General features: G+C 39.1%; 6 protein-coding genes and 1 pseudogene across 12 annotated transcripts; all 7 read right to left on the bottom strand.

Moving 5' to 3' along the window:
* Positions 1 to 11,509, bottom strand: part of LOC113646614 — a 13,455-nt pseudogene extending 1,946 nt beyond the window's left edge.
* LOC113646627 (microfibril-associated glycoprotein 4) lies at positions 1,583 to 3,616 on the bottom strand. Of its 2 annotated transcripts, none has more exons than XM_047803247.1 (6): positions 3,556 to 3,616; positions 3,380 to 3,461; positions 3,050 to 3,274; positions 2,820 to 2,916; positions 2,116 to 2,283; positions 1,583 to 2,039 (listed from the first exon to the last, which is right to left on the bottom strand). In XM_047803247.1, exons 2-6 carry the CDS (start codon positions 3,401 to 3,403, stop codon positions 1,783 to 1,785), a joined length of 771 nt encoding a protein of 256 aa, XP_047659203.1. In that variant the 5' UTR covers positions 3,404 to 3,461; positions 3,556 to 3,616; the 3' UTR covers positions 1,583 to 1,782. The 2 variants fall into 2 exon arrangements, with proteins under 2 accessions (XP_047659203.1, XP_027008798.1); XM_027152997.2 differs by having other exon boundaries at positions 3,062 to 3,274.
* On the bottom strand, positions 2,244 to 7,973 carry LOC125139401 (microfibril-associated glycoprotein 4-like). Its single transcript, XM_047803256.1, has 10 exons — positions 7,791 to 7,973; positions 7,430 to 7,657; positions 7,188 to 7,284; positions 6,506 to 6,673; positions 5,780 to 6,266; positions 3,556 to 3,733; positions 3,380 to 3,461; positions 3,062 to 3,274; positions 2,820 to 2,916; positions 2,244 to 2,283 (listed from the first exon to the last, which is right to left on the bottom strand). Exons 1-5 carry the CDS (start codon positions 7,809 to 7,811, stop codon positions 6,010 to 6,012), a joined length of 771 nt encoding a protein of 256 aa, XP_047659212.1. The 5' UTR covers positions 7,812 to 7,973; the 3' UTR covers positions 2,244 to 2,283; positions 2,820 to 2,916; positions 3,062 to 3,274; positions 3,380 to 3,461; positions 3,556 to 3,733; positions 5,780 to 6,009.
* LOC113639446 (microfibril-associated glycoprotein 4-like) lies at positions 9,442 to 11,512 on the bottom strand. Of its 2 annotated transcripts, none has more exons than XM_047803249.1 (5): positions 11,355 to 11,512; positions 10,970 to 11,197; positions 10,749 to 10,836; positions 10,318 to 10,485; positions 9,442 to 9,902 (listed from the first exon to the last, which is right to left on the bottom strand). In XM_047803249.1, exons 1-5 carry the CDS (start codon positions 11,358 to 11,360, stop codon positions 9,640 to 9,642), a joined length of 753 nt encoding a protein of 250 aa, XP_047659205.1. In that variant the 5' UTR covers positions 11,361 to 11,512; the 3' UTR covers positions 9,442 to 9,639. The 2 variants fall into 2 exon arrangements, with proteins under 2 accessions (XP_047659205.1, XP_047659204.1); XM_047803248.1 differs by having other exon boundaries at positions 10,749 to 10,845; positions 11,355 to 11,511.
* Positions 11,513 to 12,975: 1,463 nt separating this feature from the next.
* On the bottom strand, positions 12,976 to 15,025 carry LOC125139399 (microfibril-associated glycoprotein 4-like). Of its 3 annotated transcripts, none has more exons than XM_047803243.1 (6): positions 14,950 to 15,025; positions 14,774 to 14,855; positions 14,455 to 14,667; positions 14,213 to 14,309; positions 13,509 to 13,676; positions 12,976 to 13,453 (listed from the first exon to the last, which is right to left on the bottom strand). In XM_047803243.1, the coding sequence occupies exons 1-6, from the start codon at positions 14,952 to 14,954 to the stop codon at positions 13,176 to 13,178; spliced, it is 843 nt and encodes a 280-aa protein (XP_047659199.1). In that variant the 5' UTR covers positions 14,955 to 15,025; the 3' UTR covers positions 12,976 to 13,175. The 3 variants fall into 3 exon arrangements, with proteins under 3 accessions (XP_047659199.1, XP_047659201.1, XP_047659200.1); XM_047803245.1 differs by having other exon boundaries at positions 12,976 to 13,432; positions 14,950 to 15,015; XM_047803244.1 differs by having other exon boundaries at positions 14,777 to 14,855; positions 14,950 to 15,000.
* A 3,426-nt stretch (positions 15,026 to 18,451) lies between these two features.
* LOC113646626 (microfibril-associated glycoprotein 4-like) lies at positions 18,452 to 20,817 on the bottom strand. Its single transcript, XM_047803246.1, has 5 exons — positions 20,588 to 20,817; positions 20,222 to 20,449; positions 19,672 to 19,768; positions 19,140 to 19,307; positions 18,452 to 18,859 (listed from the first exon to the last, which is right to left on the bottom strand). The coding sequence occupies exons 1-5, from the start codon at positions 20,606 to 20,608 to the stop codon at positions 18,603 to 18,605; spliced, it is 771 nt and encodes a 256-aa protein (XP_047659202.1). The 5' UTR covers positions 20,609 to 20,817; the 3' UTR covers positions 18,452 to 18,602.
* Positions 20,818 to 23,226: 2,409 nt separating this feature from the next.
* pin1 (peptidylprolyl cis/trans isomerase, NIMA-interacting 1) lies at positions 23,227 to 25,672 on the bottom strand. Of its 3 annotated transcripts, none has more exons than XM_027152971.2 (4): positions 25,515 to 25,672; positions 24,160 to 24,372; positions 23,932 to 24,042; positions 23,227 to 23,649 (listed from the first exon to the last, which is right to left on the bottom strand). In XM_027152971.2, the coding sequence occupies exons 1-4, from the start codon at positions 25,570 to 25,572 to the stop codon at positions 23,540 to 23,542; spliced, it is 492 nt and encodes a 163-aa protein (XP_027008772.2). In that variant the 5' UTR covers positions 25,573 to 25,672; the 3' UTR covers positions 23,227 to 23,539. The 3 variants fall into 3 exon arrangements, with proteins under 3 accessions (XP_027008772.2, XP_047659206.1, XP_047659207.1); XM_047803250.1 differs by lacking the exon at positions 25,515 to 25,672 and adding an exon at positions 24,462 to 24,629 and having other exon boundaries at positions 24,160 to 24,392; XM_047803251.1 differs by lacking the exon at positions 25,515 to 25,672 and adding an exon at positions 24,462 to 24,629 and having other exon boundaries at positions 24,160 to 24,389.
* Between the last annotated feature and the right edge of the window lie 336 nt (positions 25,673 to 26,008).

Raw genomic sequence — 26,008 nt, 5'->3', positions numbered from 1 at the left:
CACACTTCAGTTCAAACACAGAGCTTCAGAAGAAAGTATTTGTAAACTAAAGACACAACACATAAGATGCTTCCTGAATATCTGAATCTCTTTCCAGGTCTTCATCCTTCTGAAGGTTTAAATCCTTCTGCACTCTGAAACTTCACCTCACAGCATCCTTCTGCGTCAGAATGAAAATTCCCGAGGGAGATTCGAATACGTAAAGCCACAATCCCATGTATCTGGTGTTGGAGTAATTTTTAACCAAATTACACATCCTGTATTAGCAAATAAATATATCAACTTTTATTGTAACTTCTACACAAAATATTAACTATCAACATATCACAGTTAATGTGATCCAAAAGACTGGAACACCAGAAATTGTCAAAACAAAACATGACCGTCTTGTTCAATATTTACTCTGCAGTTACAACATGTCAGCAGTGACATTACAGGATTGTGAAACAGGTTACAGGTGAAGGACCACACTCTGGAACTTAACTTTAAATATGCTGACTACTGAAACAGAACCATATACTATACTATACCGTACCGTACCGTACTATACTATAGGTTATCCTTATAGACATTAGACTGATTCATATTCCTTTATTTATTGCTGCCAAAACCACTTCTCAGTTGTTAGAAGCAGTGGCTCTATTCCCAAGTTCTCCCAGAATGCCGAATTCCTCACTGTATTATGGAGAGTAAGCCCCTGAGGAGGAACCTCATTTCTGACATGTGTGCTCATGATCATAAATCTCGCTCTCACACGTTCATGTTCCCTCAGCTGCCAATAAGAATCTAAGGTCCATAACGTTCTCCACCAGAGACTTGGGCTCTCTTCTCACCTGAAGGATCATACTGGAATGTGAAGTGCACAGTTGTTTCTTTCTGATTAGAAAATATTATTAGAAAATTCATTCATTCATTCATTCATTCATTAATTTTCTTTTATCCAAACTTCTCGGGTCACGGGGAGCCTGTGCCTATCTCAGGCGTCATCGGGCATCGAGGCAGGATACACCCTGGACTGAGTGCCAACCCATCACAGGGCACATACACACTCTCATTCACACACACACTCACACACTACGCAAAATTTTCCAGAGATGCCAATCAACCTACCATGCATGTCTTTGGAACGGGGGAGGAAACCGGAGTACCCGGAGGAAACCCCCGAGGCACGGGGAGTACATGCAAACTCCACACACACAAGGTGGAGGTGGGAATCGAACCCACAACCTTGGAGGTGTGAGGCGAACATGCTAACCACTAAGCCACCGTGTCCCCATATTAGAAAATTATTTTATATAATTTCTTTTCTGGTGGTCTAACTAGATTGTAAAGATCATGTTCAGCTGTCCTCCAGTCACTTTGTACAAAGTGATGACTTTATTACTATTTAATGGCCAGATTTTTAGACATTTCACTCATTTCTACCTGGATGTTATCCCTGTTTTAATCCATCCTAGCTTATACTGGTTTGTCACTGCATTGTGTTACTTTCCCACATTTATCTGTATTATTGATATTTCTGACCTTTGTCTTATTACCTCTTCAGTATAGAATTATAGCATGAATGAAGGATGTTGGTGACTCAGAGCAACAAAATATTGTTTATTTTTATATCTTTTACAGTATTTTATTTCACTTTCAGTAGGTCTTAGAAACTTCTGTTCTGTTCATTTACAAATCAGGAATGACTATAGCCCAAATTCTACTGCAATATTCTGTAGATATTATTATAAGCCTTTAAAACATTATTATTACTAAACATTTAAATGAACAATGATGAACTCATGCTACAGGTCTGATCTTCATGGTGATGTATTTGAGACCGTAATCATAGCCTTTCCAAGTCTGCCACACATTTCCGATGGCGTAATGAGTGGCGTCACGTCCCCACAGGTATATCCCGTTAGGGTTAGTATGGTGACACTGACTGTACCAAAAACCTCCAAGGTAGGATTTAGCACAGTTCCCTGCTTCATTCGAGTCCTGGTCTTTATCAAAGGTGGAAAATTTCTGTCCGTTGTTTGTAGCCATAGAATCACCTACAGAGAACAGAAGACGCTCTTTTATTTTATCTACATTATTTACCTTGTTATTTCACTTCACTCTTCATCTTACCTGCACCTCCATTAATGAAGCCACTAAGATGGAGTTTGTAGCCGTCAGCCTCAGATTCTACAGAGAAAGAAGAATACCGAGCATAAACCGACACACCGTCAAAGTCCTGCAGGTCCACCTTCAGCTCGTATTTCCTCTTATGTGTGAGTTGGTAGAGACTTTCTAATCCTGGGAGTAAAAAGAGACATCATATACTGAAAGATATTTATGAAAGATCTGACTGAAGTGCAAAACTGTATAAGAAAAGAAAGGAAGAATTACGTCATGAGTAAATTAACAAAGTTCCACAAAACTCAATGAAGCGTGTCACTCGGTGTGAACGCATGCCACAGTGTTCTGTGTTTCAGACAGTTCTGATAGTAGATTAAAACTAGTAACATTAGTAATTAAACTATACTAGTAATTAGTATATAGTTCATATAAATTCTGTTATAATTAAAATAAATGAATATGAAATAAAGGGCATTTCATTGACATAATAAAGGAGGTGTGTTAAATGTGTAGGTGAACTGTAAAAGCATTTTATTTATAATTAAACAATCCTGAATGGTCTATAGTTAAGACTCTGTATCTTTGAGCAGATCTGGAATACATTTATTATTGGAGTTTATTCTGATTCCACTGGTTTTCATTTACTTCTGTCAGATTTGTCTTTCAGTTCAGTCCTGAATCCCATGTAAGTGTTCTGTGCTGAAATTTCTCACCCAGCCAGTATTCTCCATTCTTGTTCCCAAACCCTTTCTTGTAGTGTTCCCATGGTCTGTAAAAATTCACAGAGCCATCCATTCTCTTCTGAAACACCTGGTGAGAAGGTAATGTTCAACACCTTAGTTGAAGAACAGTCTCTGGTGTCTGTTTCTGTGAAGTTCTGATGGTTTATCACACAAAACCAGTAGAAATATTAAATAGAAAATTTCCTGTAAAGAAGACACACATCTAAACATACCGTCCAATTCCCGTCCTCTGTTTGGCTTCCAAAACATCCCATGTCACAGTACACCTGTACAGGTGTGTCTGCTGTGGGGTAGATTGTGTACACGCCACTGAGTGTTTGTCCATTATTGTAGACATCAGAGCAGTCTGTCGGAACCAGAGACTGAGGAATAGGTGTACTAACGACCAGCAGGGGGAGCAGAAGAGTCCTGAACACTGTGAACACCTGGACCGATAAAACAAAAGGACTTTTAAAGTAAAAATCAAACATATTGTTAAGATTCCTTTAAAAAAAAACTTTATCTAAATTCAGTAATTAATTAGGACTTACAACCATTTTAGACGCCTGTAACATTTCCAAGAAGTCGATGCCTGGATTCTAAAGCAGAGATTGTAGATTTGACTCGAGACACCTGTAAATTACACAATTCAGAGAACACATTTTGATATTTGTTTTTTATTTTAAATTAATTTTCTTAAATTAAGGACAAAGATAATAAAACTTACCTCATGCACTTCTCTCCTCTTATTTTCACATATTCTCAGCTCCGCACTTATAAACTCTTCTAAACTCTCCAACTCTCTTAATTATGCAACGTTTGTGTAACAGAATGGAAATTCCTGAAGGAAATCCCACTCTGTCGGTCCATGACCTTACGAAATGTTGTGCTGGATTTGTGCAAATCTAATTTAAACATACAGGTATTTTGTGTTTATTATTATTATTATTATTATTATTATTATTATTATTATTATTATTATTATAGTATGGTAATATAAGGTTGTTATTGTACTTTAAAGACAGACTAGTAAATATGAACATTCTGTGGTTTAGTTATGGACCAATCCACATGTTTGTTCTACTCCAGACTGTAAACATCCAGCTCACGTGATCAGATGTTACTCGGGTTGCAAAGGGACAGAAAGTTTCCACGGGAACTTTAATCTGGGGAATTTTGGATATATTCCAAATTGGAAACTTTACGGGTATTTATGGAAATTTATGGGAATTATTTGTAAATATAGGGAAATGTATATAAACTATATCGTATACAAACATAAATAAACACGTTGTTTGGTCATAAGCAGAAATGCATGTAAGGTCATTTTAAAAATGACGTCTTGACTGATTTAATTGTAAGTATAACTTTAACTGATTCTTTCATTGAGTAACATAAAAGCATAATAAACATTATTATGCTTGTAATAAACATATTCCCCTATGATTGCTGTAAAATGAAAGGACCCCCCCCCCTTCTTAAGTGATATATGGAGGATTTCTTTTTAATTTCATGGGGAGTGAGTGAGTGAGTGTGTGGTGGGGGTGGTGTAAAATGATCTGTGCATGTGGTAACACTCCTAATTTACTGCTTATTAAGAGTTAGTAAGGTAGTTATTAAGTTTAGGTATTGGGTAAAGTTCAGAATGTAGAATAAGGTAACGCAGAATAAGGCATTAATATGTGCTTAATAAGCACTAATAAATAGCCAATATTCTATTAATATTCATGCTAATGACAACTAGTTAAATGACACTAAAATGAAGTGTTACTTACGGTGGCCGAGAAGAGCAAAACACATTAACAAATCTGAAAACACATTAACAAATCCGAAAACAAATGAACAAATCCGAACACACAACGACAAGTCAGACAACCCGGAAAAGGTTGTTATTTTAGTTTGTGATTGGAACACTTACCGATCATTGGACAAGACACCTGTCACTCAAGGTATACATGAAGTTCAACATTCTGCCCCAGGGAAAAGTTGGAATGGATTACTGTGGATTAATTCTGTTATTTTCTTATGTTTAAACGGAGAACTTTACACATTACACATAAGATTCCATACCTGTATATCTTGAGTGACAGGTGTCTTGTCCGATGATCGGCAAGTTTCCATTCGCAAACTATACCTACCGTTTCCGGGTTGTCTGAATTGTCTTTGTGTATTCGGATTTGTTAATTTGTTTTCGGATTTGTTAATGTGTTTTGCATTTCTCGGCCACCGTAGTTACTGTGCATGTTATGGAAGAATGCAAGAACAGGCAGGGGGTTTGGCCTCAATGGCCCTCCAGTAAGCAGTGTGCTGTGTGCAAGTGACCGAGGAATGCAGGGTACAAACTTAAATTGCATTAAATCTTATTGTTTTAAACAAAATTATGCTGCAAGATTTTTATTTAAACTACATTTAAGTTCCTTGTTAAAGGAGGTTCTGCATTTGTTTAAAATTCCCAGTTCATCTCCACATATTCCCGTTAATTTCCATTGAAAGTTTCCAGCCTTGAAAATTCCCAGAATTTTGCAACCCTAGATGTCACAGGATTGTGAAAGACAGATCCAGATATCAGACTGTGCTCTATAATTGGGCTGTAAATATACTGACAACTAAAACAGTATCAGGTTGCTATTCTGGATGTTATATTTATTAATCTTTATTTACTTCCGTTTTTACATGTACTGTAAATGTTAATTCAAATGAAAGGCTCGTCCCGTCTCTGTTTCTAACCAAAGATGATCTAATCACTGGGCCTATTCCATATCCTCCACACACTGACCATAGTATCATAACCACATCATACAGTCACAAATTCTCTCATCAACCATTTGGTCATTGACAGGAAACATTGTGTAAGTGCTTATTTCATTGACGAGCCATGGCTCTTTCCAGTCCATGTATCTCAATCATTCCCATATCTGATGTTGAGGAGACTCCAGTACATCATTGATTACCTTGTCATCTGTATCTAATGTTCTTTCCACTTTCAGTTGTTGTGCTTGTGGCTGCATTGGGGTTGCCACAGCATGTAGTCTGCTTATTTAATTTGGCACAGGATTTAAACTAGATGTAATTCCCTCCAATTTTACCCCTGCTGATGACTGAAAAAGACAGATGACAAAACAGACGACAAGAAGGAATACAAGACAGCATTCTATCAACACTGTAATGTGTTACTGAGAGTCTAAGACACAGGTCTGATCTTCATGTTGATGGACTTGAGTCCATAATTGTAGCCTTTCCAATGGTACCAAACATTTCCAATGGCAAAAAGAGTCCCATCTATGCCCCAGAGATAAACCCCATTAGGGTTCGCATGATGGCAATTGTTGTACCAAAAAGCCACAAGGTAAGTTTTAGCACAGTTTCCTGCATTATTGGAGTCCTGGTCTTTATCAAAGGTAGAGAACTTCTGCCCATTGCTTAACTCCAGAGAATCACCTGTGGATACGAAGAACAGTGAGTCGCAATTGGAAAGGTCAGAGTAACGAGTTGAATGTCACGTAATGTCCAGTAAATGATGACACAGTAAGACCCCAATATGGACAATTAAAAAGCCCTAAGAAAGTGTCTCAGAAATTAATATTAATTACATGGAAGTAATTGTGAGGGTTACAGAGGATGGAATGCATTAGAGAACATGGTGTATATAATTATGACTATAGTCATGTCGTTCTCACCTGCACCTCCGTTGGTAAAGCCGCTAATGTGGAGCTTGTAGCCGTCAGCCTCAGATTCCACAGAGAAATACGAATAGTGAGCGTAAACTGAAACTCCATCAAAGTCCTGCAGGTCCACCCTCAACTCATACTTTCTGTTCTGTGTGAGTTGGTAGAGATTCTCTAATCCTGCAAGGATGTGACATTATACACAGGACATAAGAAACACAACTGTTTAATGAATTGTAGGAAATCTATTGAGTTTTAAGAATAAAAATGGCTGATGTCAAGTCCCCAAATCCTTTCTTGTACTGTTCCCATGGTCTGTAGAAATTTACACTGCCATCCACACACTCCACACACACAAGGCGGAGGCCGGAATCGAACCCCCAACCCTGGAGGTGTGAGGCGAACGTACTAACCACTAAGCCACCGTGTCCCCTCTCTTTAAAAATTAATGAACGTAATTAAATTTTTCAGGAACATACCGTCGACTTCCCATATTCTGCTGTGCTTCCGAAACATCCCATGTCACAGTACACCTGTACAGGTGTGTCTGCTGTGGGGTAGATTGTGGAATATCTGGAATACATTTATTATTGGAGTTTATTCTGATTCCACTGGTTTTCATTTACTTCTGTCAGATTTGTCTTTCAGTTCAGTCCTGAATCCCATGTAAGTGTTCTGTGCTGAAATTTCTCACCCAGCCAGTATTCTCCATTCTTGTTCCCAAACCCTTTCTTGTAGTGTTCCCATGGTCTGTAAAAATTCACAGAGCCATCCATTCTCTTCTGAAACACCTGGTGAGAAGGTAATGTTCAACACCTTAGCTGCAGAACAGTCTCTGGTGTCTGTTTCTGTGAAGTTCTGATGGTTTATCACACAAAACCAGTAGAAATATTAAATAGAAAATTTCCTGTAAAGAAGACACACATCTAAACATACCGTCCAATTCCCGTCCTCTGTTTGGCTTCCAAAACATCCCATGTCACAGTACACCTGTACAGGTGTGTCTGCTGTGGGGTAGATTGTGTACACGCCGCTGAGCTTTTGTCCATTATCATAGACATCAGAGCAGTCTGTCTGAATCAGAGACTGAGAACCAGGTGTACTTACGACCAGCAGGGGGAGCAGCAGAGTCCTGAACACTGTGAACAATGTAAACACAGCACCCTGGGGAAAAAACAACACCACAATAATACGGTGCATCACACAATGAATACTAATAACAACATCCAGCAAATTTTAAACTAAAATGATATAGAACAGTATAAAATGATATAAAAAGCACATTCAGATAACTCACACTGCTATGACTTCCAATCATTTCAGCCTCCTTCTTTTTTTCACCAGAAACAAAAACAATTCTGAAGCTGATGGTCAACTTCCAGACCTAAACACTGAATTAAAGAATAATTTCAGAACTTTAATATCTGTTCAATATAAAGACGTATATATTTGTAAGCAGGGAATCAAGTGGTTCATAATAAATCATGAGAGGTCTAAAAAAATAAGAAAAACATTGCATACACTCAGATTTCTGGAAATTTGCTCAGTGTTACTCTGTGATCTCCAGCTTACATGACATTCTTTGAAGGTGGCATCTGAAACTTTCCACCAGCATCGATCCTGTAACCTGAACATGTTACAGAAGGAACTGACAGTTGTGGAATGTTGAATGTTGATGAACATCATGTTCGTATTTCTCAAAAAGGTCACTTCCTTACAGAAAAAAAGAACTTCTCAACACAACAAATGTTCTGTATTCCTGTTCATTAACACACACAATACGCGGCATAGCTACAACACACAGACACACACACACACACACACACACACACACACACACACACACACACACACACACACACACACATCTAGGTATATATTAATATTGTCATGGTGGAATGTTTTTATTGATAGAATAAAAAACAAAACAGTCTTTATGAACTCTGTATCATCAACTACAACACACACACACACACACACACACACACACACACGCACGCACGCACACACACATACTCACACACACACACAAACACACACACACACACACACACACACACATTCATATTTATATATAGAAGTTAAAAAATATGTGTTTTGCAAATCATATTTGTTTCCTCTCTTATTTATAAATTTAGTTGCATCAGTCAGCTTTGGCCTGGAGATATGCTGAGTAATGTTTGACATTTATCAGTTAGTGGTTATCCAAAATAATATTTAATAATATAATTTCTGCTTATTTTACTCAAAAACATGGCATAATTTTATAAGGTTTATCGTTCATAAATTAAGTATAATTAAAAAACATAAGAAGTGTAAAAGTTTTCTTCACATGAAATTATGGCATGTTTGTCTGTCTGTGTGTGTGTGTGTGTGTGTGTGTGTGTGTGTGTAGTCTGTTGTTGGTTGATCAGATGACATCAGGTGGGTAAAATAGATATTACAAGTGTAAAATAGATATTACACACATAATGGTGATGATTTTTAGATTTATAAGCATTCAAGTCAATTTGACGTGGAAAAAACAGGTTTTATTTTTTGCTGACATTAAAAATGGTCAAAACAGTTTCAAAACAATCTCCTGCCTTTGAAATATACCAGCCTGTAATTGTGCATCAACTTTTGTGCGTCTATAGTGAAAATAATTCAAAATTTCTGTTTTTTTTAAACTAAAAAACGAGGCATTTTTTGTATATAAATGAGGTTTATTATACCAAATATAATAATTTTTTTTGCAAAATAGATGTTAATATGCCAATAATTTACTGTATTTACCTCATACTATCTACACTGAAGCTGTGATTCATCTCAGTGATGTACCTCTGATAGTTTAATGAGTTTCCTGATGTTCATGTAAACATTTTAAGTTGTGCTCCAGGAAATGTCCAGCATGTACTGACGATATCAGTAAACATCCAGGTGATTAAACATACACACATTTGCAAATCTGGAGTTTAAACGAGTTCCGAGTCATTTATTTAAGTTATATATAAGTATTGATTTTTTATAAAAAATACACTTAAATACAGTTTTCGTTCACAAGGATCTGTATATCAGCAAGCTTCAGTAAACACTGTTTGCTGTACGAGATCACCACCAAGACCACCTCCACCATCCACAACAACAATGTTATAAACAGAAACTCCTCACTGTGCTACAGATGCAGGTCTGATCTTCATGGTGATGTATTTGAGACCATAATCATAGCCTTTCCATGGTTGCCACACATTTCCGATGGCGTAATGAGTGGCATCATGTCCCCACAGGTAAATCCCGTTAGGGTTAGCACTGTGACAGTCACTGTACCAAAAACCCCCCAGGAACATTTTAGCACAGGACCCTGGATGAGAATCCTGGTCTTTGTCAAAGGTGGAGAAATTCTGTCCATTGCCTGGAGTCATGGCATCACCTGCAGATAGGAGAAGTTGTTACTACAGTCTCGCTAATGTTCACCGTATCTGAATACTGTTAAGGTTTAGTTTCAACAATATACAAGCTAACAAACTAACACAAATATAACACTGTCATAGTGTCGCTACTCATCTGGTTTCTCAAGTGTTTGCAGTGTTCTCCTGACTGGACAAAGAGAAACCCAGCAATGCAACTTCCACTTCCTCCCACTGACAATTTTAGGCTAATTGTATCATTTATGATTATTTTTTTAAGGCAAAGGCTAAATGTAAAAAGTGCTACCATAAATAGGATGAGGCAACATGACAAGATAAAATGTCTGCTGTGATAATACAGGTCATGTTTTGCTTTTATGAAGTATCATAGTATATTTTAAGAACTTCTGATTCTGATTTGAAGAAGTTCTCACTCACCAGCACCTCCATTGATGAAGCCACTAACACTGAGTTTGTATCCATTAGCTTCAGAGTCCACAGAGAAAGCAATGTATCGAGCATAAACTGAGACCCCCTCAAAGTCCTGCAGGTCCACTTTCAGCTCATATTTCTGCTTCTGTGTGAGTTGGTAGAGATTCTCCAATCCTTTAGGTGAGAATGAGAGAAAAAATATATTACTTAGACATTTAAGAAGCACAATGGGAGGACGCTTAGATTTTTAAAGAGTATGAAAGGGTATAAGTCAATATGGACACAAGGTGGCAGCACTGCACTGGTGGATTCATGCTAATATGACAAGCTGCATTTATAAATACAACTTAGAGAATAAAGAAAGTGAGTTTTGGTGAGTTTGTAGCTGCTGTAACATAAACGACAACAAGAACTTGTAATTTCAGGAAATTTCTCACCCAGCCAGTATTCTCCATTCTTGTTCCCAAACCCTTTCTTGTAGTGTTCCCATGGTCTGTAAAAATTCACAGAGCCATCCATTCTCCTCTGAAACACCTGGTGAGAAGGTAATGTTCATTATCTTAGCTGAAGTTAGTGAGTCTGAGGACTTTTAACAAAAAAAAAGCTCTGGAATACATTAAACAAATACAATAAAATGGAGACAAGCAGCTAAACATACCGTCCACTTCCTGTCCTCTGTTTGGCTTCCAAAACATCCCATGTCACAGTACACCTGTACAGGTGTGTCTGCTGTGGGGTAGATTGTGTACACGCCATTGAGTGTTTGTCCGTTATCGTAGACATCAGAGCAGTCTGTCGGACCCAGAGACTGAGAACCAGGTGTACTTACGACCAGCAGGGGGAGCAGCACAGTCCTGAACACTGTGAATACTGAAAACACTTTGACCTGGAAAAGTCACAGTAAAATAAAACACTTTTAAAATCACAAAATATTCAGCAAGGTTCCTTTATGAAGGGAAAGACAGATAATATCGAACATGGCAAAACTCCACACATATACGGTATGTAATAATCAATATGAAGTCATTAGGCCGTGTACTAACTGTCATTTTATCCGTCTCCTTTTTTTCATAAACACACTTCAGTTCAAACACAGAGCTTCAGAAGAAAGTATTTGTAAACTAAAGACACAACACATAAGATGCTTCCTGAATATCTGAATCTCTGAATCTCTTTCCAGGTCTTCATCCTTCTGCAGGTTTAAATCCTTCTGCACTCTGAAACTCCACCTCACAGCATCCTTCTGCGTCAGAATGAAAATTCCCGAGGGAGATTCGAATACGTAAAGCCACAATCCCATGTATCTGGTGTTGGGGTAATTTTTAACCAAATTACACATCCTGTATTAGCAAATAAATATATCAACTTTTATTGTAACTTCTACACAAAATATTAACTATCAACATAATATCACAGTTCATGTGATCCAAAAGACTGGAACACCAGAAATTGTCAAAACAAAACATGACCGTCTTGTTCAATATTTACTCTGCAGTTACAACATGTCAGCAGTGACATTACAGGATTGTGAAACAGGTTACAGGTGAAGGACCACACTCTGGAACTTAACTTTAAATATGCTGACTACTGAAACAGAACCATATACTATACTATACCGTACCGTACCGTACTATACTATAGGTTATCCTTATAGACATTAGACTGATTCATATTCCTTTATTTATTGCTGCCAAAACCACTTCTCAGTTGTTAGAAGCAGTGGCTCTATTCCCAGGTTCTCCCAGAATGCCGAATTCCTCACTGTATTATGGAGAGTAAGCCCCTGAGGAGGAACCTCATTTCTGACATGTGTGCTCATGATCATAAATCTCGCTCTCACACGTTCATGTTCCCTCAGCTGCCAATAAGAATCTAAGGTCCATAACGTTCTCCACCAGAGACTTGGGCTCTCTTCTCACCTGAAGGATCATACTGGAATGTGAAGTGCACAGTTGTTTCTTTCTGATTAGAAAATATTATTAGAAAATTCATTCATTCATTCATTCATTAATTTTCTTTTATCCAAACTTCTTGGGTCACGGGGAGCCTGTGCCTATTTCAGGCGTCATCGGGCATCGAGGAAGGATACACCCTGGACGGAGTGCCAACCCATCACAGGGCACACACACATTCTCATTCACACACACACTCACACACTACGGACAATTTTCCAGAGATGCCAATCAACCTACCATGCATGTCTTTGGAAAGGGGGAGGAAACCGGAGTACCCGGAGGAAACCCCCGAGGCACGGGGAGTACATGCAAACTCCACACACACAAGGTGGAGGTGGGAATAGAACCCACAACCTTGGAGGTGTGAGGCGAACATGCTAACCACTAAGCCACCGTGTCCCCATATTAGAAAATTATTTTATATAATTTCTTTTCTGGTGGTCCAACTAGATTGTAAAGATCATGTCCAGCTGTCCTCCAGTCACTTTGTACAAAGTGATGACTTTATTACTATTTAATGATCAGATTTTTAGACATTTCACTCATTTCTACCTGGATGTTATCCCTGTTTTAATCCATCCTAGCTTATACTGGTTTGTCACTGAATTGTGTTACTTTCCCACATTTATCTGTATTATTGATATTTCTGACCTTTGTCTTATTACCTCTTCAGTATAGAATTATAGCATGAATGAAGGATGTTGGTGACTCAGAGCAACAAAATATTGTTTATTTTTATATCTTTTACAGTATTTTATTTCACTTTCAGTAGGTCTTAGAAACTTCTGTTCTGTTCATTTACAAATCAGGAATGACTATAGCCCAAATTCTACTGCAATATTCTGTAGATATTATTATAAGCCTTTAAAACATTATTATTACTAAACATTTAAATGAACAATGATGAACTCATGCTACAGGTCTGATCTTCATGGTGATGTATTTGAGACCGTAATCATAGCCTTTCCAAGTCTGCCACACATTTCCGATGGCGTAATGAGTGGCGTCACGTCCCCACAGGTATATCCCGTTAGGGTTAGTATGGTGACACTGACTGTACCAAAAACCTCCAAGGTAGGATTTAGCACAGTTCCCTGCTTCATTCGAGTCCTGGTCTTTATCAAAGGTGGAAAATTTCTGTCCGTTGTTTGTAGCCATAGAATCACCTACAGAGAACAGAAGACGCTCTTTTATTTTATCTACATTATTTACCTTGTTATTTCACTTCACTCTTCATCTTACCTGCACCTCCATTAATGAAGCCACTAAGATGGAGTTTGTAGCCGTCAGCCTCAGATTCTACAGAGAAAGAAGAATACCGAGCATAAACCGACACACCGTCAAAGTCCTGCAGGTCCACCTTCAGCTCGTATTTCCTCTTATGTGTGAGTTGGTAGAGACTTTCTAATCCTGGGAGTAAAAAGAGACATCATATACTGAAAGATATTTATGAAAGATCTGACTGAAGTGCAAAACTGTATAAGAAAAGAAAGGAAGAATTACGTCATGAGTAAATTAACAAAGTTCCACAAAACTCAATGAAGCGTGTCACTCGGTGTGAACGCATGCCACAGTGTTCTGTGTTTCAGACAGTTCTGATAGTAGATTAAAACTAGTAACATTAGTAATTAAACTATACTAGTAATTAGTATATAGTTCATATAAATTCTGTTATAATTAAAATAAATGAATATGAAATAAAGGGCATTTCATTGACATAATAAAGGAGGTGTGTTAAATGTGTAGGTGAACTGTAAAAGCATTTTATTTATAATTAAACAATCCTGAATGGTCTATAGTTAAGACTCTGTATCTTTGAGCAGATCTGGAATACATTTATTATTGGAGTTTATTCTGATTCCACTGGTTTTCATTTACTTCTCTCAGATCTGTCTTTCAGTTCAGTCCTGAATCCCATGTAAGTGTCCTGTGCTGAAATTTCTCACCAAGCCAGTATTCTCCATTCTTGTTCCCAAACCCTTTCTTGTAGTGTTCCCATGGTCTGTAAAAATTCACAGAGCCATCCATTCTCTTCTGAAACACCTGGTGAGAAGGTAATGTTCAACACCTTAGCCGAAGAACAGTCTCTGGTGTCTGTCTCTGTGAAGTTCTGATGGTTTATCACACAAAACCAGTAGAAATATTAAATAGAAAATTTCCTGTAAAGGAGACAAGCATCTAAACATACCGTCCACTTCCCGTCCTCTGTTTGGCTTCCAAAACATCCCATGTCACAGTACACCTGTACAGGTGTGTCTGCTGTGGGGTAGATTGTGTACACGCCACTGAGTGTTTGTCCATTATTGTAGACATCAGAGCAGTCTGTCGGAACCAGAGACTGAGGAATAGGTGTACTAACGACCAGCAGGGGGAGCAGCAGAGTCCTGAACACTGTGAACACCTGGACCGATAAAACAAAAGGACTTTTAAAGTAAAAATCAAGTATATTGTTTAGATTCCTTTAAAAAAAAAACTTTATCTAAATTCAGTAATTAATTAAGACTTACAACCATTTTAGACTCTTGTAACATTTCCAAGAAGTCGATGCCTGGATTCGAAAGCAGAGATTGTAGATTTGACTCGAGACTCCTGTAAATTACACAATTCAGAGAACACATTTTGATATTTGTTTTTTATTTTAAATTAATTTTCTTAAATTAAGGACAAAGATAATAAAACTTACCTCATGCACTTCTCTCCTCTTATTTTCACATATTCTCAGCTCCGCACTTATAAACTCTTCTAAACTCTCCAACTCTCTTAATTATGCAACGTTTGTGTAACAGAATGGAAATTCCTGAAGGAAATCCCACTCTGTCGGTCCATGACCTTACGAAATGTTGTGCTGGATTTGTGCAAATCTAATTTAAACATACAGGTATTTTGTGTTTATTATTATTATTATTATTATTATTATTATTATTATTATTATTATTATTATTATTATTATTATAGTAATATAAGGTTGTTATTGTACTTTAAAGACAGACTAGTAAATATGAACATTCTGTGGTTTAGTTATGGACCAATCCACATGTTTGTTCTACTCCAGACTGTAAACATCCAGCTCACGTGATCAGATGTTACTCGGGTTGCAAAGGGACAGAAAGTTTCCACGGGAACTTTAATCTGGGGAATTTTGGATATATTCCAAATTGGAAACTTTACGGGTATTTATGGAAATTTATGGGAATTATTTGTAAATATAGGGAAATGTATATAAACTATATCGTATACAAACATAAATAAACACGTTGTTTGGTCATAAGCAGAAATGCATGTAAGGTCATTTTAAAAATGACATCTTGACTGATTTAAATGTAAGTATAACTTTAACTGATTCTTTCATTGAGTAACACAAAAGCATAATAAACATTATTATGCTTGTAATAAACAACATATTCCCCTATGATTGCTGTAAAATGAAAGCACCCCCCCCCCCTCTTAGGTGATATATGGAGGATTTCTTCTCAATTTCATAGGGATTGAGTGAGTGTGTGTGTGTGTGTGCGTGGGGGGGGGGGGGGTCAAATGATCTGTGCATGTGGTAACACTCCTAATTTACTGCTTATTAAGAGTTAGTAAGGTAGTTATTAAGTTTAGGTATTGGGTAAAGTTCAGAATGTAGAATAAGGTAACGCAGAATAAGGCATTAATATGTGCTTAATAAGCACTAATAAATAGCCAAAATTCTATTAATATTCATGCTAATGACAACTAGTTAAATGAGCCTAAAATGAAGTGTTACTTACGGTGGCCGAGAAGTGCAAAACACATTAACAAATCCAAAAACACATTAACAAATACGAAAACAAATTAAAAAATCTGAAAACAAATGAACAAATCTGAAAAAACATTAACAAATCCGAAAACAAAACAAATACGAAAACACATTAACAAATCTGAAAACAAATGAACAAATCCAAAAACACAACGACAAGTCAGACAACCCGGAAAAGGTAGGTATAGTTTGTGAACGGAAACTTACCGATCATCGGACAAGACACCTGTCACTCACCTGTATATCTTGAATGACAGTTCTCTTGTCCAATGATCGGTAAGTTTCCATTCACAAACTATACCTACCGTTTCCAGGTTGTCTGAGTCGTTGTGTATTTGGATTTGTTCATTCGTTTTCGGATTTGTTAATGTGTTTTGCATTTCGCGGCCTCCATAGTTATTGTGCATGTTATGGAAGAATGCAAGAACAGGCAGGGGGTTTGGCCTCAATGGCCCTCCAGTAAGCAGTGTGCTGTGTGCAAGTGACCGAGGAATGCAGGGTACAAACTTAAATTGCATTAAATCTTATTGTTTTAAACAAAATTATGCTGTAAGATTTTTATTTAAACTACATTTAAGTTCCTTGTTAAAGGTGGTTCTGCATTTGTTTAAAATTCCCAGTTCATCTCCACATATTCCCGTTAATTCCCATTGAAAGTTTCCAGCCTTGAAAATTCCCAGAATTTTGCAACCCTAGATGTTACAGGATTGTGAAAGACACATCCAGATATCAGACTGTGCTCTATAATTTGGCTGTAAATATACTGACCACTAAAACAGTATCAGGTTGCTATTCTGGATGTTATATTTATTAATCTTTATTTACTTCAGTTTTTACATGTACTGTAAATGTTAATTCAAATGAAAGGTTCGTCCCGTCTCTGTTTCTAACCAAAGATGATCTAATCACTGGGCCTATTCCATATCCTCCACACACTGACCATAGTATCATAACCACATCATACAGTCACAAATTCTCTCATCAACCATTTGGTCATTGACAGGAAACATTGTGTAAGTGCTTATTTCATTGACGAGCCATGGCTCTTTCCAGTCCATGTATCTCAATCATTCCCATATCTGATGTTGAGGAGACTCCAGTACATCATTGATTACCTTGTCATCTGTATCTAATGTTCTTTCCACTTTCAGTTGTTGTGCTTGTGGCTGCATTGGGGTTGCCACAGCATGTAGTCTGCTTATTTAATTTGGCACAGGATTTAAACTAGATGTAATTCCCCCCCATTTTACCCTTGCTGATGACTGGCACTGAGAGCTAGCGCATCAGTGTAACTTAGTTAGTACTATGTCGGAACTCAGAGCCGGTCTCCAAGTCGACACATCGCAGGGAGATCTCCACACTTAGACTTTTTGGTTACTAAAAACTGTTTTAGTTAAACTTAACTGTTAACTCTATAATTACTACAAAAATACTGAGAAAACACCTCAGACCTGGGTGAGAATAACTTCTTTATTGTGGTCAATCAGCCAACAAATTATAAGAGAAATTGCCAAATTAAAAGTAACAAAGTTGGCAAATTAAAAGTAACAAATGAAAACCCCCAAAAAGAGCATGTCATGCAAAATCAATCAAGAAAAACAAGAACTCTCGCGACGTCCTTGCAAAAATAACAACACCCACCTTGACCCGCGGACACGGGCACGCACCCGCACACGCGCCCCCACGCACCCACGCGCACACACACCTTCGCCCCCGAAGAACCAAAAAAACCTCAGATATCTTCTCAATATATACCCTGGCGCTCCTAGGAGCCCAGGTGCCATATCACCTTATTTACCGGCATTACCTCCTATGTTTTCTAAATACACTGACCCAATTTCCCCTTGTTTCCCATTACCTTTCACCCATATGCCCATTTATGGATTTTCCTCCCCTTATTTTTCATGACCTCAGACTAAACACCTGGGCCTTCTTCAGTCTGCACAACAAGTTTATGACCACCACATGCCCATTTATGGATTTTCCTCCCCTTAGTTCTCAGGGCCTAGGTCTGTGGACCACTGTTTTTTTTCATTCTACATAACATGTTATTGCTATGGACCAAGGTCTGAGAACCATGGTGTTCTTCATTTTCCATAACAATTTATTAGCTAAGGTCTGGGAACAATGGTCTTTTCTCTTCTACATAAAAAGTTGTTATTACAAATGTGCTCAGACTGACTAGGCCTAACAGCCCCGAATCTGGTTGCAATAAACATCTTTGGCCTACAACATCACCTACATATGTCTTATGACAGCAATTGTAATATTTTGCAAGGCCTAATACTTTACTTTGGTTATAGTATTGTAAGGAATAATATTTTAATTATTTCTACTAAGATATTTTACAACAACTATAATATTAAATTGTTATTATACTATGGCTTCAAGAAACAAACACAGATCCAGAAAGAAGAATTTTATTCAGTGAAGTCATATGGTTAAAAAAATAGAGTGACTATGAAAAAGACAGATGACAAGACAGAGGACAAGACAAAGGACAAGACAAAGGACAAGACAGCATTCTATCAACACTGTAATGTGTTACTGAGAGTCTAAGACACAGGTCTGATCTTCATGGTGATGTACTTGAGTCCATAATCGTAGCCTTTCCAATGGTACCAAACATTTCCAATGGCAAAAAGAGTCCCATCTTTGCCCCACAGATAAACCCCATTAGGGTTCGTATAATGGCACTTGTTGTACCAAAAAGCCCCAATGTAAGTTTTAGCACAGTTTCCCTCCTCATTGGAGTCCTGGTCTTTATCAAAGGTAGAGAACTTCTGCCCACTGCTTGTCTCCAGAGAATCACCTGTGGATAAGAAGAACAGTGAGTCGGAGTTGGAAAGATCAGAGTAACGAGTTGAACGTCACGTAATGATCACCATTGGATTTTCTGTGAGCTCGTAATTACGACTGTCCAGTAAATGATGACGCAGTAAGACCCCAATATGGACAATTAAAAAGCCCTAAGAAAGTGTCTCAGAAATGAATATTCTAATTACATGAAGGTAATTGTGAGAGTTACAGAGGATGGAACAGCACAGAGAACATGGTGTATATAATTATGACTATAGTCAAGTCGTTCTCACCTGCACCTCCGTTGGTAAAGCCGCTAACGTGGAGCTTGTAGCCGTCAGCCTCAGATTCTACAGAGAAATACGAATAGTGAGCGTAAACTGAAACTCCATCAAAGTCCTGCAGGTCCACCCTCAGCTCATACTTTCTGTTCCGTGTGAGTTGGTAGAGATTCTCTAATCCTGCAAGGATGTGACATTATACACAGGACATAAGAAACACAAATTTATTGAGTTTTAAGAATACAAATAAAATACTAGAACCTAAAGACATTTTATCAGTTAAATGTATTATACTGTATATTTATGCTGTGTATTAACATTAATTGTAGTCCATAGATTGGTAACAAAAATTAAATAATCTGCTCAATGAACCATAATGAATAAACATTTAACTAGGATTAAATCAGACAACAATAAATAATTTATTAACAAAAATGTACCGAGTTTGTTTTTTGCACTTATAATATTAATTTTTATTTATTTCATATTTGAGTTTAGAGCACAGTGAATCTATTAATTAACCTATAACTGCTGTTGTTCTCACCCAGCCAGTATTCTCCGAACTTGTCCCCAAATCCTTTCTTGTACTGTTCCCATGGTCTGTAGAAATTTACACTGCCATCCATTCTTCTCTGAAACACCTGGTATAAAGGTCATGTCCAACATTTTAGGTGAAGCAAAGGCAGTATTAAGACTCTTTAAAAAATCATTCATTCATTCATTTTCTACCGCTTATCTGAACTCAGCGAATCTTAGGCGTCATCGGGCATCGAGGCAGGATACACCCTGGACGGAGTGCCAACCCATCACAGGGCACACACACACTCTCATTCACTCACACACTCACACACTACGGGCAATTTTCCAGAGATGCCAATCAACCTACCATGCATGTCTTTGGACCGGGGAAGGAAACCGGAGTACCCGGAGGAAACCCCCGATCCACGGGGAGAACATGCAAACTCCACACACACAAGGAGGCGGGAATCGAACCCCGACCCTGGAGGTGTGAGGCGAACGTGCAAAACCACTAAGCCAAAGTGTCCCCCCTCTTTAAAAATTAATGAGCGTAATTAAATTTGTCAGGAACATACCGTCCACTTCCCGTATTCTGCTGTGCTTCCGAAACATCCCATGTCACAGTACACCTGTACAGGTGTGTCTGCTGTGGGGTAGATTGTGTAAACGCCGCTGAGCGTTTGTCCGTTATCATAGACATCAGAGCAGTCTTTCGGACCCAGAGACTGAGAAATAGGTGTAGTAACGACCAGCAGGGGGAGCAGCAGAGTCCTGAACACTGTGAACAATATAAACACAGCACCCTGGGGAAAAAAAACACAAGACACAACACAGTAATACGGTGCATCATACGATGAATACTAATAACATCCAGCAAATTTGTAACTAAAATGATATAGAACAGTATAAAATGATATAAAAAACACATTCAGGTAACTCACACTGCTATGACTTCCAATCATTTCAGCCTCCTTCTTTTTTTTTCACCAAAAACAAAAACAATTCTGAAGCTGATGGTCAACTTCCAGACCTAAACACTGAATTAAAGAATAATTTCAGAAGAACTTTAATATCTGTTCAATATAAAGACGTATATATATTAGTAAGCAGGGAATCTTTGTGGTTCAAGGATACGTCATATCTGCAGCGTTCCTTCTGATCCTCTGGTCATCCTCTGGCTTTTCTTACCCTGCTGGACCTCAGAAACTCCGCCCAACTTATGTGTGTGGAAATTCCTGAAAGATTCCCGTAACAGGTCACGATGTCGCCGGCCGCTTGGGGATTTTGACGGTTCTCAGATTTCTCCATGTTCATGTTCTGAGACAGTCAGATAATCCTGTACATTTTCATTGGATCCTGATTTTGGAGCTGCTAGATAAAGCTATAATAAATCATGAGAGGTCTAAAAAAAGAAAAGAAAAGAAAAACATGGAACACACTCCGTTTTCTGGAAATTTGCTCAGTGTTACTCTGTGATTGCGACACTCCTAATGAGAGAACAGCATGTTCTATAAACACAAAATCATCACAAAACTGGGAAACAAAACACATCAGAATCCAACTTTACCCCAGTTATCACTGCCATAAATTCTACTGCCCTCCACCATCCAGCCCACCACTAATCCAGGACTCACACCAGGGTGGAGATTACCTCTGACACTCATCAGAACTCTTGTGCTCTCAGTCTCCCAGCTACAGAAAAAACTTTTACTTTGTCACCTATAAATTACATCCCAGTGAAATTCTTTCCTTAACATGTTCCAGCAGGTTAGGCATCTGGGGTCAGAGGTCAGATAAGAAACAGACTGCTGGAACAAACAGCGTTGTTTAAAGGCCCAACACTGGTGGTGGATTGGTGGTGCTGGGGCTTGAACACCAACCTTCTGAGCAGTAAGTCAGAGCTTTAACCACTGAGATGAAAGAGCAAACGTTGAACCAGTTGATATAATAATGAACCAGTTTATATAAATGTCACCAGTGCATGTTTTACCAGTAATCATACAGATAGTGGCCTTTCATTCATTCATTCATTCATTTTCTACCTCTTATCCGAACTTCTCGGGTCACGGGGAGCCTGTGCCTATCTCAGGCGTCATCGGGCATCGAGGCAGGATACACCCTGGACGGAGTGCCAATCAATCGCAGGGCACACACACACTCTTATTCACTCACACACAATTAATAAACAGAACTGCATGCGTCTTACAGAAGAACATTGTAACCGGCGCTACTTCTCTCCGTTTATGACTATGAACGAGTCACTCAGGTCCTGTGTTACTCCACAGCGGCGGCAACTCGCCGGACTAAAATATTAATAAAAATTTTAGGCGTGCTGAGCTCCTTTTTAGGGGTGCTGAAGCCCATGCTCCGCTTCATATTGTCATATTGTTCATATTGTCGCACTGTAAAATGAGGCAGGGGGAGGCGGGGCCTTGTGTAATTTGCAGGGACCTACGCAACTTGCGTAGTGAGCGTATAGGGCCGATCGGCTCTGGCAACCTTAAACACCCAGAGAGCCGTTTGGACCCGTTTCCCAAAGAAAAAAAACACAGGGAGCCACAAAAAAAGCCCTTTTTTATCTAAAGTCAAGATAAAACTGCATATATCATTTTTTACCTTTATGGAAAGTGTAGAAAAAACTGTAGTGTTGTATTTATGAAATAAATGAACTGCTACCGAGTAAACGACATTTTATTTCTGCAGGCAAACAAAAATATTTTGAACAGTTTAAACTAACCTTAAGAAAAGACGCTGGGTCGAAGGTTACTTTCTAATAAAATGTTCAGCGTCTGATCGAGTCGTCTTCGTATGCATGACAACATTTTACCTTTCCGGCTGCAGCGAACCAAACACGCGTCTGCTTCTGTGTGGCGGATTTCGCAAGTCAGCGGTTTTGAGCGACAAACAAATTAAACACGGTTTATTGTAATGTTAAAAGAGCATCATAATCTTAGCATTTAGTATTACATTTTTAAAAAAACTAACAAACTAAAAAATAAATTTTAATTAAATATTTATTTTCCAAATCTACAGTGAGCCGCAACAGAGGGGCCCCGGAGCCACGGGTCGCCGACTGATGGTCTAGGCTAATGTTATCATTAGCGCAGTGTCTGCTGTGCACGTCGCTGTAAACGAGCCGCTACTATAATAACTGAGAACATTAATATACAGTCGACATTTACATAAACCAACACCTTCTGACCAATCACGGCCCAGGGTTTAACAGCTCTGTGAGACACACAGTAAACAGAACAGCGCACAAACTGAAGGGATGTGAAACGTCTCCACGTTTTTCTTAATAAAGCAGTTTGAACGTTAGCTAAGTGCGACATTATTTTTTTCGTGTTAATGAACACATTCTCTGTGTATAGTTAGAGGAAGTGATGATGGTGTGTCAAGTTTCAAACAGGACCATCCGTTTGAAACTTGGAAAATTCGTTTTGAGGCGCACAAACCCATGTAGATACACCAAGGCTCATACCTCTAACCTCTAAATAAGAAAGTGTTCAGTCAGAAAACCCTTCAGCTAATAAAGAGTGCATTACTGATTTATTGTCATCATCACACTCAAAGACAAACCTGGATTTATCATGAGATCTTATTTATTGGTCATTATCCATCTCTGCAGGTTAGACACCGTGTCCAGGACACATCATGATGAAATAATAAGAGAGAGCAGGAACAACAATCAGGGGCTCAGATGAAGTCTGAAACCTGCCATGTTCAGTGTGGCCACTTATTTTTAATACAGACGCTTTATTGTAAACAACCTAAAAGTGACTGTGTGTGTAATCTGGGGGAAAAGCGTGTGTGTGTGTGTGTGTTAGATTAAAGTCCATAGACTTTTATTTGAAGTGGAATAAGAGAAGAAGAGAGGGATGAAGGGATGAGAGTTATCCTGTACGTAGGATGATGTGAACCCCGGAGTCAGTAAACACTGGACCGCTCATGTCTCCGATCTTCAGCACAAACGAGGCTTCTTCAAACGGCTTCTGCATCTGACCTGTCACACACACACACACACACACACACACACACACACACGCACGCACACAGGCACGCGCGCACACACACACACACACACACACACAATGAATCATTATACGTATTGCATGTTTTTTTTTTAAACAAGTATCAATTTAAGTGCATAAGTTTACACCCCCTAGATTTTTGGATTGTGAAAGTAATGTAGTGTGAGAATAAAACTTCTAAACATTTATCATAATCTCTAATTCATCTCAAGGGTGATGTGTGTGTGTGTGTGTGTGTGTGTGTGTGTCATTACCCCTGCCAAACATGCCCAGGTCTCCCCCATTGCGTGCTGAGCTGCAGTCACTGAACTTAGACGCCAACGTCTCAAAGTCCTCCTCTCCGGACTTTATCTGATCTATATACCCTACACACACACACACACACACACACACACACACACACACACACACACACACACACACAGGTTAACACACACAAACACAATAGTCTGTGGTATCATTAATATTCATCACATCCTCACTGTGTATGAGCTCCAGAGCTTCCTCTTTGGTGCGTGTGATATTCTCCTCTCTCCATGATGACGGTCTGCGTGATTGGTTGTGTTTGACCAGCAGGTGAGAGCAGCGCACCTTGTCCACCGCCGCCCCCCCACCACCACCACCACCTCCACCACCTCCACACGGCCGCTCCCACTGACTCGCGTTCGTACTGTGGTTAAAGTAATAAACCCTGCCTGCAAAAGGGAAAAGACTTCTTACACATCGGTTTAGCATATTTAAGCAGAAAACATTCACCTCCTCCTCCTGCTCTCCACCCACACACCCCATCCTGCTACAGTAATCTGTTCATCACATCTCTGGGAGATTTGAGTAGTTCTACAAGACCTCAGACATCACAACATTCTGAAGTGAACAATTCAACAGCTGCTTCTTTCCTTCTGTCCTCAGCTCTACTGTACTGTCCTTCACCTGGGTGATGTTTCTCAGCCTCACTGTCCTCCTGCCCTGGGGAAGGGACTCCTGCCCTGGGGGTGTGTCCCCTGCTCTGGGGGAGGGACTCCTGCCCTGGGGGTGTGTCCCCTGCCGTGGGGGTGTGTCCCCTGCCCTGGGGGTGTGTCCCCTGCCCTGGGGGAGGGACTCCTGCCCTGGGGGTGTGTCCCCTGCTCTGGGGGTGTGTCCCCTGCTCTGGGGGAGGGACTCCTGCTCTGGGGGAGGGACTCCTGCTGCAGACATCCTCAGAGCAGATGCTTAACCGTGTTGTGTTTTGTTAGAGTTACTGCTTTCTAATTCCTTCACATTCTTGTCTCCAGTTCCCTGATGTTCTCCTGGTGACTTTCACAAAAACTGCTGAAACCTGGTCTACAGAAAGACAGGAGGAGACACAGGGATGGAGCCTCAAGCCCCAAACCTCCTCCCAATGTGGGTTCAGTGATCCGATTACAACACACATGAACAGAAAGAAAAAAACAGACTGAGAAAAAAATGAACAGAAAGAAAAAAACAGACTGAGCAGGATGGAGTGAGAGATGAAAAGGAAGACAGAAGTGTCATATAAGTGCGACACAGACACAAGCATCATCAGCTGGAGTTAGCAGGCGAACTGTAGCTCCATGTCTCACCATTTTTATCCTCCGTTAAACAATAAAATAATCTACAGTTCAGACACCAAACAAAACGTTTAAGATAAATAAATAAAAATGAAGAGAGTTAAAAGGAAACTTTACTGACAGTTAGCTGTGATGCTAACGCTTGAATGTAAACCACTGCAGTGACTAGTTAGCTTAGCTTAGCATTACTGTTAGCAGTGCGGGTTTTTATTTCTGCGCACAAACCTACAAACACCTCAGTAATGTTTTTACCTCCATGTTAAACTCACCTGAGCTCCGACTCATGCGCTTCTCCCATCCGGGCGGTAATTTATCATCGTCAGACATCTTATTTACTGTAGTTTTATGTTTCTACACCAGGCTCTTGATGCTAACTGCAGCTCCACAGTCACTCCCCTTACTGTGGCGTTTATATCGCGCTGCACTCCCACCTCTCACCGCCAGAGAGCGCTGGTCATATTAAAGTAAGAAACTCCCGCCATATTACGTGACCGTTACGCGCAGGTCACGACATCCCGTCCGCCATATTGAAAAGGTCATCTGTTGTCGTAAAGACTATGCAGGTGTATAAAGTGATGACAGTCTGCGGTGAGAAAGACACTATATTGTTCCAGACAAACATGTCTACAGTTTACCTGTTTACATCAACAATTACCTGCAGGTCCTCTTTTTAACACATCCATATATATCTCGCTAAAAAACGATGTTGTTAATTTTTTTCCTCCTTTACGCCTTTTTACGACGTTTGAAACGATTAACGACA

This window comes from Tachysurus fulvidraco, chromosome 18, assembly GCF_022655615.1.
Source record: "Tachysurus fulvidraco isolate hzauxx_2018 chromosome 18, HZAU_PFXX_2.0, whole genome shotgun sequence".
Lineage (NCBI taxonomy): Eukaryota > Metazoa > Chordata > Actinopteri > Siluriformes > Bagridae > Tachysurus > Tachysurus fulvidraco.
This window is presented reverse-complemented; position numbering and strand designations above follow the sequence as displayed.

What these genes read in the sequence shown, in the direction of transcription:
- LOC125139399 (XM_047803243.1), bottom strand. An exon ending in CAGAGGACGGGAAGTGGACG is followed by an intron (nt 14,310 to 14,454) that starts GTATGTTTAGAT and finishes CCTTCTCACCAG; the next exon opens with GTGTTTCAGAAGAGAATGGA. An exon ending in CTTCATTAATGGAGGTGCAG is followed by an intron (nt 13,454 to 13,508) that starts GTAAGATGAAGA and finishes ATAAAATAAAAG; the next exon opens with AGCGTCTTCTGTTCTCTGTA.
- LOC113646627 (XM_047803247.1), bottom strand. Translation starts at nt 3,403, where the DNA reads ATGTTACAGGCGTCTAAAATGGTT. An exon ending in TACAGGCGTCTAAAATGGTT is followed by an intron (nt 3,275 to 3,379) that starts GTAAGTCCTAAT and finishes TTATCGGTCCAG; the next exon opens with GTGTTCACAGTGTTCAGGAC. An exon ending in ATTGGACGGTATGTTTAGAT is followed by an intron (nt 2,917 to 3,049) that starts GTGTGTCTTCTT and finishes CCTTCTCACCAG; the next exon opens with GTGTTTCAGAAGAGAATGGA.
- LOC113646626 (XM_047803246.1), bottom strand. Translation starts at nt 20,608, where the DNA reads ATGATTGGAAGTCATAGCAGT. An exon ending in TGATTGGAAGTCATAGCAGT is followed by an intron (nt 20,450 to 20,587) that starts GTGAGTTACCTG and finishes TTTTTTCCCCAG; the next exon opens with GGTGCTGTGTTTATATTGTT. An exon ending in CAGAATACGGGAAGTGGACG is followed by an intron (nt 19,769 to 20,221) that starts GTATGTTCCTGA and finishes CCTTTATACCAG; the next exon opens with GTGTTTCAGAGAAGAATGGA.
- LOC125139401 (XM_047803256.1), bottom strand. Translation starts at nt 7,811, where the DNA reads ATGATTGGAAGTCATAGCAGT. An exon ending in GAATGGAGAATACTGGCTGG is followed by an intron (nt 6,674 to 7,187) that starts GTGAGAAATTTC and finishes ACATCCTTGCAG; the next exon opens with GATTAGAGAATCTCTACCAA. An exon ending in CTTTACCAACGGAGGTGCAG is followed by an intron (nt 6,267 to 6,505) that starts GTGAGAACGACA and finishes TCGTATCCACAG; the next exon opens with GTGATTCTCTGGAGTTAAGC.
- pin1 (XM_027152971.2), bottom strand. Translation starts at nt 25,572, where the DNA reads ATGTCTGACGATGATAAATTACCGCCCGGATGGGAGAAGCGCATGAGT. An exon ending in AGCTCTGGAGCTCATACACA is followed by an intron (nt 24,043 to 24,159) that starts GTGAGGATGTGA and finishes GTGTGTGTGTAG; the next exon opens with GGTATATAGATCAGATAAAG. An exon ending in CCTGGGCATGTTTGGCAGGG is followed by an intron (nt 23,650 to 23,931) that starts GTAATGACACAC and finishes TGTGTGTGACAG; the next exon opens with GTCAGATGCAGAAGCCGTTT.
- LOC113639446 (XM_047803248.1), bottom strand. An exon ending in GAATGGAGAATACTGGCTGG is followed by an intron (nt 10,486 to 10,748) that starts GTGAGAAATTTC and finishes TCTCACCTAAAG; the next exon opens with GATTGGAGAATCTCTACCAA. An exon ending in CTTCATCAATGGAGGTGCTG is followed by an intron (nt 9,903 to 10,317) that starts GTGAGTGAGAAC and finishes TCCTATCTGCAG; the next exon opens with GTGATGCCATGACTCCAGGC.